The sequence below is a fragment of the Mobula birostris genome, chromosome 10 (genome assembly GCF_030028105.1).
Source record: "Mobula birostris isolate sMobBir1 chromosome 10, sMobBir1.hap1, whole genome shotgun sequence".
NCBI classification, from domain to species: Eukaryota; Metazoa; Chordata; class Chondrichthyes; order Myliobatiformes; family Myliobatidae; genus Mobula; species Mobula birostris.
The window spans coordinates 43,225,479-43,239,567 of NC_092379.1; the positions used below are offsets into that span (position 1 = coordinate 43,225,479).

General features: G+C 45.8%; 1 protein-coding gene across 1 annotated transcript in view; it reads left to right on the forward strand.

Moving 5' to 3' along the window:
- LOC140203635 (serine/threonine-protein phosphatase 2A 65 kDa regulatory subunit A beta isoform-like) overlaps window positions 1-9,523 on the forward strand; it is a 129,447-nt gene extending 119,924 nt beyond the window's left edge. The window contains exon 16 of the mRNA XM_072269683.1: window positions 9,131-9,523. Within this exon, the coding sequence (XP_072125784.1) occupies window positions 9,131-9,523 (393 nt within the window). The remainder of the gene's footprint in view (window positions 1-9,130) is intronic.
- Window positions 9,524-14,089: the final 4,566 nt, after the last annotated feature.

Here is a 14,089-nt window from a genome sequence, read left to right on the forward strand (position 1 = left end):
AGCGTGAACTAATGCCAGTCACTGCAGTGGTTTAATACAGCATATTTACAGTCCATTCCCTTTAAAATAACTCATGATAATTTTTCCTATCTTGGTGTGACTAATACAAAAAACCCAGATGACCTTTTGCAAGTGAATTGGCGAAACAAAGGTGAGCAGGTTAAATGCAATATTGACTTTTGGAAAACCCTTCCGATTTCTTTGGTGGGGGGGTTAATGCAATCAAGGTAATTGTACTGCCACGATTTCTTCATCGTTTCCAGTCAATTCCATGATTTATTCCTCTGTCATATTTTAAGCAATTGGATTCAATTATTATACCCTTCATTTGGAATTATAAAGCCATTAGAATTACTAAAAAGCACTTGTCAAAGCCCAGGGAAGCAGGTGGTTTTGCCCTGCTGGACGTTAAAATGTATTACTGGGCTGCCCACCTATCCATGCTTGCATGGTGGAAAAAAGGCCCACCCTCTACCTCAGCCTCGTGCCCAGCATGGTTACTCAGAGAGCGAGTGCTTTGTAAAAAGACTTCCTTACAAGCTCTCCTTATTTGCCCCACTGCAGTTAATAAGTCACATTTTAGTAACAGCTTCGTGGTTGGCAGCACTACAAGAATTTGGAAGCAGATTCAACTCCACGTTAAGGCCGCAAAAATTTATATTAACACTCTGATTTGTGACAATCATTCCTTTTTGCCTGGCCTGAATGATACTGTTTTTTTCTACCTGGAAACAGAGAGGCATCTGTAGTGTAGGTGACCTATATAGTAATGGAAGCTTTGCCTCATTTGCACAGTTACAAGCAGTTTATAATATCCCTGCATCTAGTTTTTTTTAGATATTTACAAATTCAGATTATGTTAGGAAATATATACCTAACTTCGAAGTTTTAGACAAACATGAGTCCCTGGAGGCAATAAATAAATTTGATCCTGTTACTCGTAGTGCGGTATCCTATCTTTGTCAGATTCTACAGAATGCAGCTCGGGTGAATACTGCAGGTCTTAAACAGGCATGGGTGGATGAACTGGGTATAGAACTGACAGAGGAGGTCTGGGATGAGTGTTTAAAGAGTATACATGATTGTTCGGTCAACGTCAGACACAGACTTATACAGTTTAAAACAATACATAAACTTCATTGTTCCAAAGTAAAGTTGCACAGTTTCTACCCTGAAGTTTCACCAGTTTGTAATAGATGTAAATCTGTGAGCAGTAACTTGTCACGTTCATTCTGGTCATGTTGTAAGCTTTATGCATACTGGAAAAGTATTTTTCACTCTTTCTCTGCGGCTTATGGGAAGCGACGGGAACCAGATCCGCTCATAGCCATCCTTGGAGCAACAAGCTCCCTATCTTCAGCCAATAGGTATGAAAAAAAGGCTGTATTGTTTGACAGGGTGATTGCTAAGAAGTTAATCCTGCAAATGCCGAAAATGGACTCTGTGCCTACGTACGATCTGTGGCTGAGAGAACTGGTAAATACTGTACATTTGGAGAGACTGAGACTATGTAATGAGGACAGAGGGGACATCTTTGAAAGGATATGGGGCCCTGTATTGGACTTTCTCACGGGGTGAGGACTGAGGTTTTTTGGTGCGGTACACCTCTGCTGTGTATGTTTACTTTAGCCTTCATATTTTTCTCCCTTTTGCTGCTCGATATTTAATTAGATTTTGTTAAGGTCGTGGTTTCTGTAGATGTGCTTTTTTTTTGTACAATAAAAAAAATTAAAAATAATATGAAAAAAAAGAATTTAAGAAATATGTTTTAGAACTTAAGGAAAATACTCAGATTTTATGGTTGAAGCCCAGGGTGCAGAACTGCAACAACAAATAGAAGTACCCGACAAGAACAACTGTGAATTGGAAAGGAGATTGGGAAATGGAGGAAATTATTACAAAGATACAAAAAGAAAAGGAGTGTGTTGCAAAGTGAATTATCTACATTTGGATTATAAAATGAAAACATGGAAGCAAATGAAGAAGAACTCCGAGGTCTCAGTAAACAACTGCAGGCTACGATCCAAGAAAAGGAAAACCTGAAAAAGCAGCAGACTTGGAAAAACAGCAATTTTAAAAGTATCACGTGCAATAGTTACTATTCTTTAACAAGACGATTTTAGTCTTACAAGTGATGCAGATGAAATCAATGTGATTGAGGTAATGCAACTACATGAAAGCATGTGAGAAAATTAGGGAGGGATAGCAGTTTGTGGCATTATCTAATGAGCGCATTAAGCAGTCACCAGGAATTGCAACTACAGAGTGATGCTAATAGAGAACTGCAGGCTGAACTAGATTGTCTAAAGTAGAGAACTCCAGGACATATTTGGTTGGAACACCACGAGTTGAGCAGATGGCGGTAATGCACTGAAAAACTGGTTGCCAACTGCCATAAAACACAAAAGAAGAAGAAGTAGAGGTCCAACTGCTGGTGAGTCAGTATCCTGGCAAAAACTACACCACGAAGACAAAAGAACACTCCAGGCAACTCCACGAAAAGGTTATTGAAAAGCACAGGTCAGCAGATGGATACAAGAATATTTCTCAGTCGCAGAATATCCCTTGGAGTACAGTTAAGTCAATCATCAAGAAATGGAAAGGATATGGCACAGCTGTAAATCTGAAGGGAGTAGGCCGTTCTCGAAAACTGAGTGACCGTGCAAGAAGGGGAGTAGTGAGGGAGTACATGAAGAGACCTGTGACAACCCTGGAGAAGTTACAAGCTTCAGAGGCTGAGATGGGAAAGTCTGTGCATACAACGACTGTTGCCTGGGTGCTTCAAAGTTGCAGTTTTATGGAAGAAGGAACGATGAATTATGAAAGGAATCTGGTGACTAACATCAAAGACGACACTAAAAGCATTTTTAAGTATATAAAGGGCAAAAGAGAGTTAAGGGTAGCTATAGGACCAATAGAAAATGATGCTGGAGATATTGTAATGAGAGACGCAGAGATGGCAGAGTATTTTGCATCAGTCTTCACAGTGGAAGACATCTGCAGTATACCGGACACTCAAGTGTGTCAGGGAAGTGAAGTATGTGCAGTGAAAATTACGACTGAGAAGGTGTTCAGGAAGCTTAATGGTCTGAGGGTGGATAAATCTCCTGGACCTGATGGAATGCACCCTTGGTAGCTGGAGAGATTGCAGAGGCATTAGCAATGATCTTTCAAGAATCGATAGATTCTGGCATTGTACCGGATGACTGGAAAATTGCAAATGTTACTCTGCTATTTAAGAAGGGTCGGAGCAGCAGAAAGGAAACTACAGACCTGCTAGCCTGACATCAGTAGTTCGGAAGTTGTTGGAATCGATTGTTAGGGATGAGATTACGGAGTATCTGGAGGCACATGACAAGATAGGCCAGTGCCAGCATGGCTTCCTGAAAGGAAAATCCTGCCTGACAAATCTACCGCAAGATTTTGAGGAGATTACAAGCAGGGTAGACAAAGGAGATGCGGTAGACGTGGTGTATTTGGATTTCAAAAGGCCTTTGACAAAGTGCCCATAAGAGGCTGCTTAGCAAAATAAGCACCCATGGAATTACAGGGACGTTACTAGCATGGGTGGATCATTGGCTGATTGGCATAAAACAGAGTGGGAATAAAGGGATCCAATTCTGGCTGCCGCTTACCAGTGGAGTTCCACAGGGGTCGGTGTTGGGACTGCTGCTTTCTACGATGTATGTCAATAATTTGGACCATGGGATTAATGGATTTGTGGTTAATTTTGCCGATGATACCAAGATAGGTGAAGGAAATAGAGAGCCTGCAGAGAGACTTAGATAGTTCAGGAGAATGGGCAAAGAAATGGCAAGTGAAATACAATGTTGGAAAGTGTATGGTCGTGCACTTGGGTGGAAGAAATAAACAGGCAGACTATTACTTAGATAGGGAGATAATTCAAGATGCAGAGATGCAAAGGGACTTGGGAGTCCTTGAGCAGGATACCCTAAAGGTTAACCTCCAGGTTGAGTTGGTGGTTAAGGCAACGAATGCAATGTTGGTATTCATTTCTGGAGGTATAGAATATAAGAGCAGGGATGTGATGTTGAGGCTGTGTAAGGCATTCGTGTGACCACACTTGGAGTATTGTGTGCAGCTTTGGGCTCATTATTTTAGAAAGAATATACTGACATTGGAGAGGGTTGAGAGAAGATTCATGAGAATGATTCCAGGAATGAAAGGGTTACCGTATGAGGAACGTCTGGCAGCTCTTGGGCAGTATTCCCTGCAGTTCAGGAGAATGAGGGGAGGGGGATCTCATAGAAACATTCCAAATGTTAAGAGGCCTGAACAGATTAGATATGATAAAGTTATTTCCCACGGTCAGGGAGTCTAGGACAAGAGGGCACGAATTCAAGATTGAAGGACATCCATTTAGAACAGAGATGCAGAGAAATTTCTTTAGTCAGACGGTGGTAAATTTGTGGAATTTGTTGCCATGAGCGGCTGTGGAGGCCAAATCATTGGGTGTATTTAAGGCAGAGATCGATGGGTCCTTGATTAGCTAGGGTATGGGGAGGAGGCAAGGGGAATGGGAATGACCGGAAGAATTGGATGGCAGAGCAGACTCGATGGGCTGATGGGCCTACTTCTGCTCCTCCACCTTATGGTCTTATGATTAAGGGGAGGTTTCTCTGGTGAGGGGCACTAAGGTTGGGCTTGAGGCTTTTGTTAGGAAGAGATGAAGAGAGAAGACGCCAGAGAGAAGAGGTGAAGGGCCTGTTCCCCTGCTGTACTTGTCTCTCCACGTTGACTAAATCTTCAGTGACTAACTCTGATTTGTGTGCAAGACTTTGCTCTCTAAAACCAGGTGAACAGCACAGAAAGCTACTTCAAAAAGAAATTTAACAGAAGGAAAAAATGACAAGGAAATGAAACACATGACATGCTTTTTACGTGTTTCTGCTCTGCAAAAGTCTCAAGGAGGTAAATCCTGCACCTCTCTGGTGTGCAACACAAGGCAGCGTTTACCTTAATCCACACACATAAAAGTTGCTGGTGAACGCAGCACCTGCAGAATTCCTGTTGTTTGCATTTACCTTAATCCACTTTATTAGGGAAACCAGTCAAAACAACGATGTAATGTACAAATTAGGAGAAAGATGTCCCCTGGTAACAGGTTAAACGTGCCTAACACAATCTCTAAAATCATTCAGAAAGCTAACAGACATTAAATTACATGATTTGCAATATTGAAATGGCATCCCAAATGTGACTAGACCTCTGGAATGATACAATATTGTGTAGTTCTGGTCGGGAGGAGAAGCTCAGCTATTGAAAAATCTACTTTAACTAATACATACAGAAGCAATGGCTGCCTAACCAAACCATCAGGTAATCACAGCATCCACTGGCACTGCTGTTCAAGTCACTGGAATAATGAGGTCGGCATTGAAAGTCATTTCAATAGCTGTCTAACGGGCACTCTTTCTTTTAATGTTAAAAACGATTTAAAGGGAAATGAAGGTCGGTCAAAACTTCTCGCACATCATTCAGCAACCTGGGGACAATACAGTGCAGACATCCTTCCCCACATGAGGCCCCATTAAATGTGGGCCCCACCTTAGGACCCACCAATGTGGACTCCACCCCTTCACCAGGCCCCATCAAATGCAAAACCCTCTCCTACATCAGGGTCAGGACCCATCAATGTGGACCACTTCCCCAAGCCAAACCCATCCAACGTGGACCCCTCACTGGGCCCCTCCTCTGCCACCCCATCCGAGAACAGTTTCAGATTGGACAACATCTTCAGTTTTAATTTGAGCATTTGCCACTGGATGCTGGGAATACCAGGAAGGGGAGGAAGGGGAGGAAGGGGAGGAAGGGGAGGAAGGGGAGGAAGGGGAGGAAGGGGAGGAAGGGGAGGAAGGGGAGGAAGGGGAGGAAGGGGAGGAAGGGGAGGAAGGGGAGGAAGGGGAGGAAGGGGAGGAAGGGGAGGAAGGGGAGATGATGATGATGATGGATACAAGTGACTGTCAAGAGAGCAGCAAAGCTAATAACCTCACATCGGGGTTCGGGTTCGGGTTCTAGTATGTCTTTTAAGTTTCTACCCCTTTTGAAGGCTGAGACTATGGTGTATTGTCCCAGTGTCCCTACCTTCCACTTTTAGTTCTTCAAAGTGTGTTTTAACTGTCTTGTGAATATTCACTGCAATCCCACTGTATCTCGTTATCAAGGGTAGTTTCCGTATTGTGTTGTCCTGTGTTGGGGGATTTGTGATACTTTTTAAAAAGTCAGATTTGATGTGTCTGAGTCTCTGTCTGCTGCAGCCCCTGTGTCTAAGTGCAGAGAAGAGGATAGTAGTGGCTTGGTGGAAGTCCTCTGCCCTGGTGCAGATGCGGTGAAACCGGGTCAGCTGTCCCTTGACAATGCCTCTGAAGGTGTGTTTGGGATGGTGGCTCCCTGTGTGTAGGAGGGTGTGTGTGTCTGTGGTTTTAAAGAATACTTTGGTGGCTAGTTTCTGGCTGCCATTTTCTGGTGCTAGTTTAAATACCGTAGTGTCCAGGAAGTCAACTTTCTCCCTATTTATTGCGGCCTTAACCTTAATCGATGGATGATGAGTGTTTAGGATTTGAATGAATTCCTCTAATTTTACCTCCGAGTGTGTCCACACTCCCCAGATGTCATCCAGGTATCTATAAAGACACATGGGTATCTTGGGGCACTTTGGATAAACTGTTTCCTCCCATTTTGCCATGTATATTTTGGCATAGGCTGGAGCAAACTTCTTTCCCATCGCTGTGCCCTTGACTTGTAAGTAGAATTCATTATTGAATTCAAAGTCATTTTTAGTTAGGCTGAGGTGAAGGAGTTCTATCAAGGCCTCGTCTGGTCTCTCTAGCTGAGGGTTCTCCCGAAGGATATCGCTCACTGCCGGTATACCCCTGTCCGTTTCTATATTGGTGTACAGGCTTTCAATGTCCATGGTGAAGAGTACGGCCTCAGGGGACACTGACATGGAATTGACTATCCGGACAAAGTGGTACGTGTCCTTGATGTAGCTGGAGTGTTTCTGCGATAGTGGGTTAAGGAAGGCATCAATGTATTCTGCTATCCTGTATGACTCACTGCTGCAGTCCGACACGATGGGCCTGCCGGGTGGTATTTCTCCCGGAACAGTCCATGAGTCTGGGTTCCTGTGTATTTTGGGGAGGATATGGAACTTTCTTGCTCGTGGCTGTATCCCTGTCAGGTACTCCACCTGCTTCTTCCCCAGGTATCTAGTCCTTTCTAGTTCTCGCAGAATGTTCCTAATTTCTGTGTGTGTTTCCCAGTATATGGGTTCCTTTAGTTTAGTGCAGTGTTCGGTGTTGTTTAATTCTCTGTGTGCCTCAAATAGATATTGCTGTTTGTCCATGATAACTATGCTGCTCCCTTTATCTGCTGGTTTGATAACAATATCCATATTTTCCTTCAGCTCTTTCAGGGCTGTTCTCTCCTTCCTAGTTAAATTGGCCTTATCCTGTACTTCTCCCTCCCTCTCCATTATCTTATCCAGTGTGCTCTCGAATTGTAGGACCGCTTCTGACCTGTACCTCCTCTTGGGGCTCCAGTCTGAGCGAGGGGTGAAATGGGTCTTTCTACCTTCTGCCTCCGCAACAAAGTGGACGAGTACCAATCTCCTATCGAACTTATCCATGTCCTCCTCAATCTGCTCCTTATGGAGTTTTGCAGTTGGTACAAAAGTGAGGCCCCTGTTCAGAACTTTTTGCTGGGTTTCTGTAGGGATGAACGTACGGGAGAGGTTCACGATGGTCTCTCCCAGTCGTGGACCCTGCCTCTCTCGGCTTTGTCTCCACTCTAGTTTAAAGACTGCATCCACCTCTTGACTATGGTCAGGGCTGTGTTCTCTGTCCAATCGATGTGGTCTCTGTCTACCTTAAACTGCCTCGCCAGGACTGCAGGGATATAATTCTTAGTTCTAATAACCTCATTTAGTTGGCCCAGGGTTGCTTGTTCTGCCTCTGTCAAACAGTGGCTAAAGTTCAGTTCTGGCACCCAGATACTGGCATTGGGAAATTTAATATGGGCCATTCTTAATAGTTGCTGAAGCTGTTTAGTCGCTGTTGCTGGTTGATGTGATCTGTTGTTTATTCCAAAGGAAAGGATAACCTTCTTAGTTTCCAGTTGTGGCTTTAACTTTGTCAGGATAGCAGTGGCATGGGTGAATTTGGCTCCCGGAAAGCTGTCCAATTGAACATCCTTATTAGGGCATCTTTTGATCCTGGAAATGTTAGAGTCCCCTATAATTAGTATAGGTTTAAGGGGCCTTAGTTCCCAAGTTACATTTTTCTGTTTAGAGTGAGGATGCCTCCTTACTTGGCCCTCCTGGTTGTTGCAAATAGGGGTTACCTGTCCTCTTGTTTGTCCCACGTCCTCCGACTCTCGGGCTGTGTGGTTCCCTGGGGTGGAAGACTTGCTCGGTCCTCGTGTACTGGCTCCCCTTGTCGGTCTGCCCATCCACACTGGTGTGGGGTGGGGTGCTGATTCCCTGGAGTCTTGGGTCGGGGAGGCCGTGGGTGTGGCGGGCTGGGGCTCCCCTGCTCCTAGGTTGGATTGCGTCTTCTCCGAGGGGCTCATGGCTGGGGAGGGGCTCACCTGGCGTCTTCTCTGTTCCTGTGACTGGGGCAGTGGGGCCGCATCGGCGTCGAGTTAGTTAACTAGCTCCAGCGCCCTCCCGTGGACGATACCGGAACTCCCACTGCAGGCGTCGGCGCCGAGAGGGCTGACCAGCTCCAGCGCCCTCCCGTGGACGATACCGGAACTCCCACTGCAGGCGTCGGCGCCGAGAGGGCTGACCAGCTCCAGCGCCCTCCCGTGGACGATACCGGAACTCCTACTGCAGGCGTCGGCGCCGAGAGGGCTGACCAGCTCCAGCGCCCTCCCGTGGACGATACCGGAACTCCCACTGCAGGCGTCGGCGCCGAGAGGGCTGACCAGCTCCAGCGCCCTCCCGTAGACGGTGCCGGAACTCCCACTGCAGGCGTCGGCGCCGAGAGGGCTGACCAGCTCCAGCGCCCTCCCATGGACGGTGCCGGAACTCCCACTGCAGGCGTCGGCGCCGAGAGGACTGACCGGCTCTGGCGCCCTCCCGTGGACGGTGCCGGAACTCCCACTGCAGGCGTCGGCGCCGGGAGGGCTGACCGGCTCCAGCGCCCTCCCGTGGACGGTGCCGGAACTCCCACTACATGCATCGTTCTCAGGACCTGTTGGCCTGAGACAGTCCCGCAGCGCAATTACCGGCCACAACTTCGTTTTACTCGGCGCCGACGGACGGGGTGCAGCGTGGACGGTCTTTTTCCAGGGCTCGGGTGTGATACGAGTCCGGTCACGGCTGACCCAGAAGCCGTCCCTGAAGGTTCCCCTCTCCCCCTTGAAATGCGGTTTCCATTGTCCGTGGGGTCATTGTGGCCACGTCCGAATTGTGCGGCCCCTCGTGGGCCCGGTCTGCCGTTCTGGCACAGGTCTTGAGACCAGATCCCAAAAATATGCTTTTGGACAGCCTCCAATTTGATTTGAAAATTTCCTTTAAATTTCGTATGTTCCAGATTACGGTTTTGGTGATTGCTTCTGGTAAGCGATCAATCAGATCCGATTCAAGTTCCAATTCTTGCAGGCTACTTTGGTAGTGTCCAATTAAAATTTCTCGTGTTTCTTTAGCCCAAGCGTCCGCATTGGCAGCAATTTTATGAAGCGTTTCTTGGGAGGGGTTTGCCGGCTTTATGAATTTGGTCAGTCTATATGCCTGGGTAGTAATCCCCTTTGGTGGCCTGTTCATTTGTTCCAAAACTCTTAGGTGGTGCAGAGTCTGGATTATTTTATATATTAATCTAACCGTGGTGGAAAAGGAATCCCTGGGAAACCCGAGGTCTCTGCAGTTACCACGGTGGTCTGACGCGCCATGTGCTGACAAGCCCCCGGTCCTCTCTCTCCAATTTCTCCTCCACATCGTTAAAGTAAGACAATAATCACCAAACTACCCATGAAGTCCGCTTAATTAATGTTCTTACCGCTTGTTCTGCGTCTCGGGTTCAGTGATTTCGACTCCAGCGGATTGCCTTTAATAAAGCGTATTGCCTTTAATACTCTCCAATTTCTCCTCCACGTCATTAAAGTAAGACAATAATCAGAAAACCACAGATGAAGTCCAGTTAATTAATGTCCTTATCGCTTGCTTTTCATCTTGGGTTCAGTGATTTCGACTCCTGTGAATTGCCTTTAACAAAGCATATTGCCTTCAATAAAGCGTATTTCCCGACTGGGAGAGTCACCAATTTCGCCTCTTCTCTGTGGCTTCCTCATGGGGAATTCTGTAAAGACTGAGGTGGTCTCTCCTTTAAAATGTTCCACTCCACCCCCGGCCCCCTCCCACCTCTGTATTGTTTTACCAAACCTGTTTCTCCATTTCTGCTGCAGCCTCTGGCTGTTGCCCAGATCCCGGTCTGCCTTGTTTGTTAAGATTCTTAAAGGCAAATTATCCACTAATCGCGCTGCTCCTTTTTATTGTTCGACCCTCCCCATTCTTTTAGCTCCAAATTTTTCATTTCTATTCCTTTAATACCTAGTTAGAGTTGAGATTCGATTTCATCCTATTTCTCCTTTTAGGATTACATTGTTTTATTGTGACTTTAGTGTTCAAACTGTGAGTTTACTGTTCTGTGGGTATAATGTGGTCGGAGCTTGTGGCTGATGTATGTTGGGGTTGGGGTTTAACCTCAGTCGTCTGTGCCAGTTTTCCTAGCTCCTTGGATTTACTTTGGCTTATGAGGACCAGGATGATGAGGGACGTGTCACTGCTGGTTAGGATGCGAGTATGCGGGCAGTGGGCAAAATATCCCTCTAGTGTTTGTGGATCTCGTACTGGAGATGCAGTATCACTTTACCCTGCCACTTTGTTTTTAGCCCACGTTGTCATCATCTCGGTCCCCGACTGGGATCTTCCTCCTCTTTAACCTCCATTCTGGCGTTTAAGTTACAATGGAGTTATTGCCTATGGATAGTGTTTTGCATTTGGGGGTTTTTTTACAGGGACTGGGTGCTGTGATCTGGGGGTTGTGTGGTAGCTAATTGAGGGGTGTGTGGGGAGGGACATGCCCGGGGGTAGAGTTAGGTAATGGGGGTTGAGGATTCACGGCGAAGGGAGGTGGGGTGGGATGGCAAATGGCATTGCGGGGGGGGGGTTCCCCTGCAGTAGGGGTGAGGGCTGAAATAGGATCCTAACTGCCGGTGATATTGGGTGAATTTGGCCCTGTGATGGGGTAAGGGCTTAGGTTTATGGGGGTGTGTAGCAGGGTTGGAGTTGTTAGGTTTAGGGGTAGGGTAAAGGACAGTTATATAAACCCTTTTATGTGGTGTGGTGTGGTTTGGGTTATTTGGGGTGCTGTCCAGTTTAGTTGGTGCAAGGTCCATTGGAAGTTATGGTTATGGTGAATGCTAGGGTTGGGGATGTTTGTGGGGTGGCATGGTTCTGGTAATGTGGGGGGAACCTGGCTCCCGGGTGAGGAGAGGGCTAGGGTTTATGGGGGTGTGCTGAAGGGTTGGAGGTGTTAGGCTGAGGTGTATGGCTGGGTAGTGAGGTCACGGGACTTTGCGGTGGTGGGAGGGTTAGGGTTAGAGCACCCAAACCGATGGTGTAGTCGGGTGAACTTGCCCCCCCCAGTGGAGAGGGGGCTCAGGTTTATGGGGGTGCGTAGGATGGGTGAAGTCATTATGTTTAGGGATACGGCCGAGGAATGTGTACGCAGGCCTACCCATGGGGGTGTGGGAAGAAGAGGAACATGGGGTCCATCGTTAAGTAGGCCCCTTTGTGGGGCTGTGGGCAGGGTCCACTTGGGCGCCGTCTGGTTTAGTTGGGGTGTGAGGCCCTTTTGGATGTTACGATCAGGTTGGGGGGTAGGGTTGAGGGGAAGTCCGCTGGGCGGTGGGAGGTATAACTGGTGGTGAAGGGTGAGTTTGGCCCCCTGGCGAGAAGAGGACCTGTGTTTATGGGGATGAAGATGTTAGGTTTCAGGGCAGGGCCATGTGCTGGGGATGCATTCTACCCCATGGGGGCAAGCTGGGAGGTTGGGGCAAGTACTGTGTCTGGATCAAACTGGTCATTACAAGTGTATTCTTCCTCATGGTTATTCCTGTAGAGTTATAATTTCTCACGTTATCCCTCTCTATTTGGGGAATTAGTTTCTGTTCTGGGGCCTAGTTGTTAGTCTCTATTTCCCAAGAAAGACGTACCTTTCCTATTTAATGGTCACCTGTCTTAATTTTGTTTCAGGGTGGGTGACTGAAGGGGCTCCTCCTCTTCCTCCCTCCCCTCATTTTCTCAATGTTTTTTTTATTATTAATTTTTTATTGCAACACCAACAAATTACATTCAATACAACCGGTTGCCAATTACATTTTGACTGTTAAACCCCGCCACCCCCCAACCTTCATCACCATCCCCCCTCCACCAATCAACTGAATAGTAGTACATACACAGACAAAGCATTCCTATTTTAACAAAAGATCTTTTAAGTTAGATATCAAATTTGTCCACATTAAGATTGTGTTTGGTCGTGCATCATTTACTCTTGCTGATGAAAGTTCCAGGTAAGAAATGTCCAAAAAGCTCCGAAGCCCGTGAGTATTTGAAATATCGTGGGGAGGTTTCCAACGCTGGACTACAATCTTCTTAGCTGCAGTCAGGCCTGCCAGCCAGATTTTGCATGTTTTTTCCGTAAGGGAAAGGTGGGAGACATCATTTAGAAGATGTACAGCGGGGTCCATTGGTAATTGTACCCCCGTTAGTTCTGTAAGAGTACTGATAACCTTCCCCCACAAACCAAAATCCCCTGGACATTCCCATACAATATGTATAAAAGTGCCAATGGCTCCATGGGGCAAAATGAGCAATAAGAGTCAGGAACCAGTCCCATTTGATGTCTAATTCTCGGTGTTAAATATGCTCTATGACAAAAATTTCAAGTGTATATACCAATGATTTGGGTTTTTCGAAGCACCGGCAGCATTATCCCAAATCGCAACCCAGTCCAAGTCTTGTCCCAATTCAGATATGTCCCTATCCCAAGCTTTCATTCCCGATGTGGGCATATATTTCTGGGAGTTTAATTTATCATAGATATACAACACTATCTGTCCTGGAGGACTCTGTATCCAATTTAAAATGGGATGGTCCTTTAAATCTGACCCCCAGGGAACGCCGTAGGCTTTACAAGCTGATCTTACTCGAAAGTAGCAAAAAAGAGAATGTTTATCAATATTATATCGAGATACCAGTTCTTGAAAGCCAAGGATAGTACTTGCCCCATTAATATCTTGAAGAGTAGTAATACCTTTATCCACCCAAGTTCTGTTAGTGAATGGTTTCCCCCCAGATAGAAAACGATTATTGTTCCATAATGGAGATGATTTACACCATACACTTTTAAATTTTAGGAATTTTTCTGCTGCCCTAAACACTTGTAGCATATGGGTTAAAATTGGATCGTAATACAAATCACATTTTTTGGTAGACATACCTATAAGGAGAAAGTCCTTCAACCTTATTGGTGCTATTAGCTCCAGTTCTATATTTTTCCAGGACGAAACTTTATCCTCCTCCATCCAATAGCTAAGACTTTTTAATACAAATGCTCAGTGATACAATTTAAAATTTGGACATGCCAATCCCCCATTCGACTTTTTGAATTGTAGAACTGACCATTTTATATTGGGTCGTTTACCATTCCAAACATAGCATCGTAGTAAGGAGTCCAGTTTTTGCCAATATCCTGCCGGAGGTGCAAGTGGGATCATTGAGCTGATAAAATTAATGCAGGGTAAGATGTTCATTTTAATGACCGAAATACGGGCCGGGACTGATGCTGGCAGGTGTCTCCATCTATTAATATCTTCCTCTTTTTTTTAGAATTAAAGAGTAATTTGTTTCAGCCACAGCTGATATGGAAATATTAACTTTAATACCCAAGTAGAGGACCTCATTTGTAACTTTAATCTGGGGAGGAAGAGACACCTTACTTTTATCCGTATTAATCAGCATCAGGTCTGATTTTAACAAATTAACTTTGTATCCTGAAAGAAATCC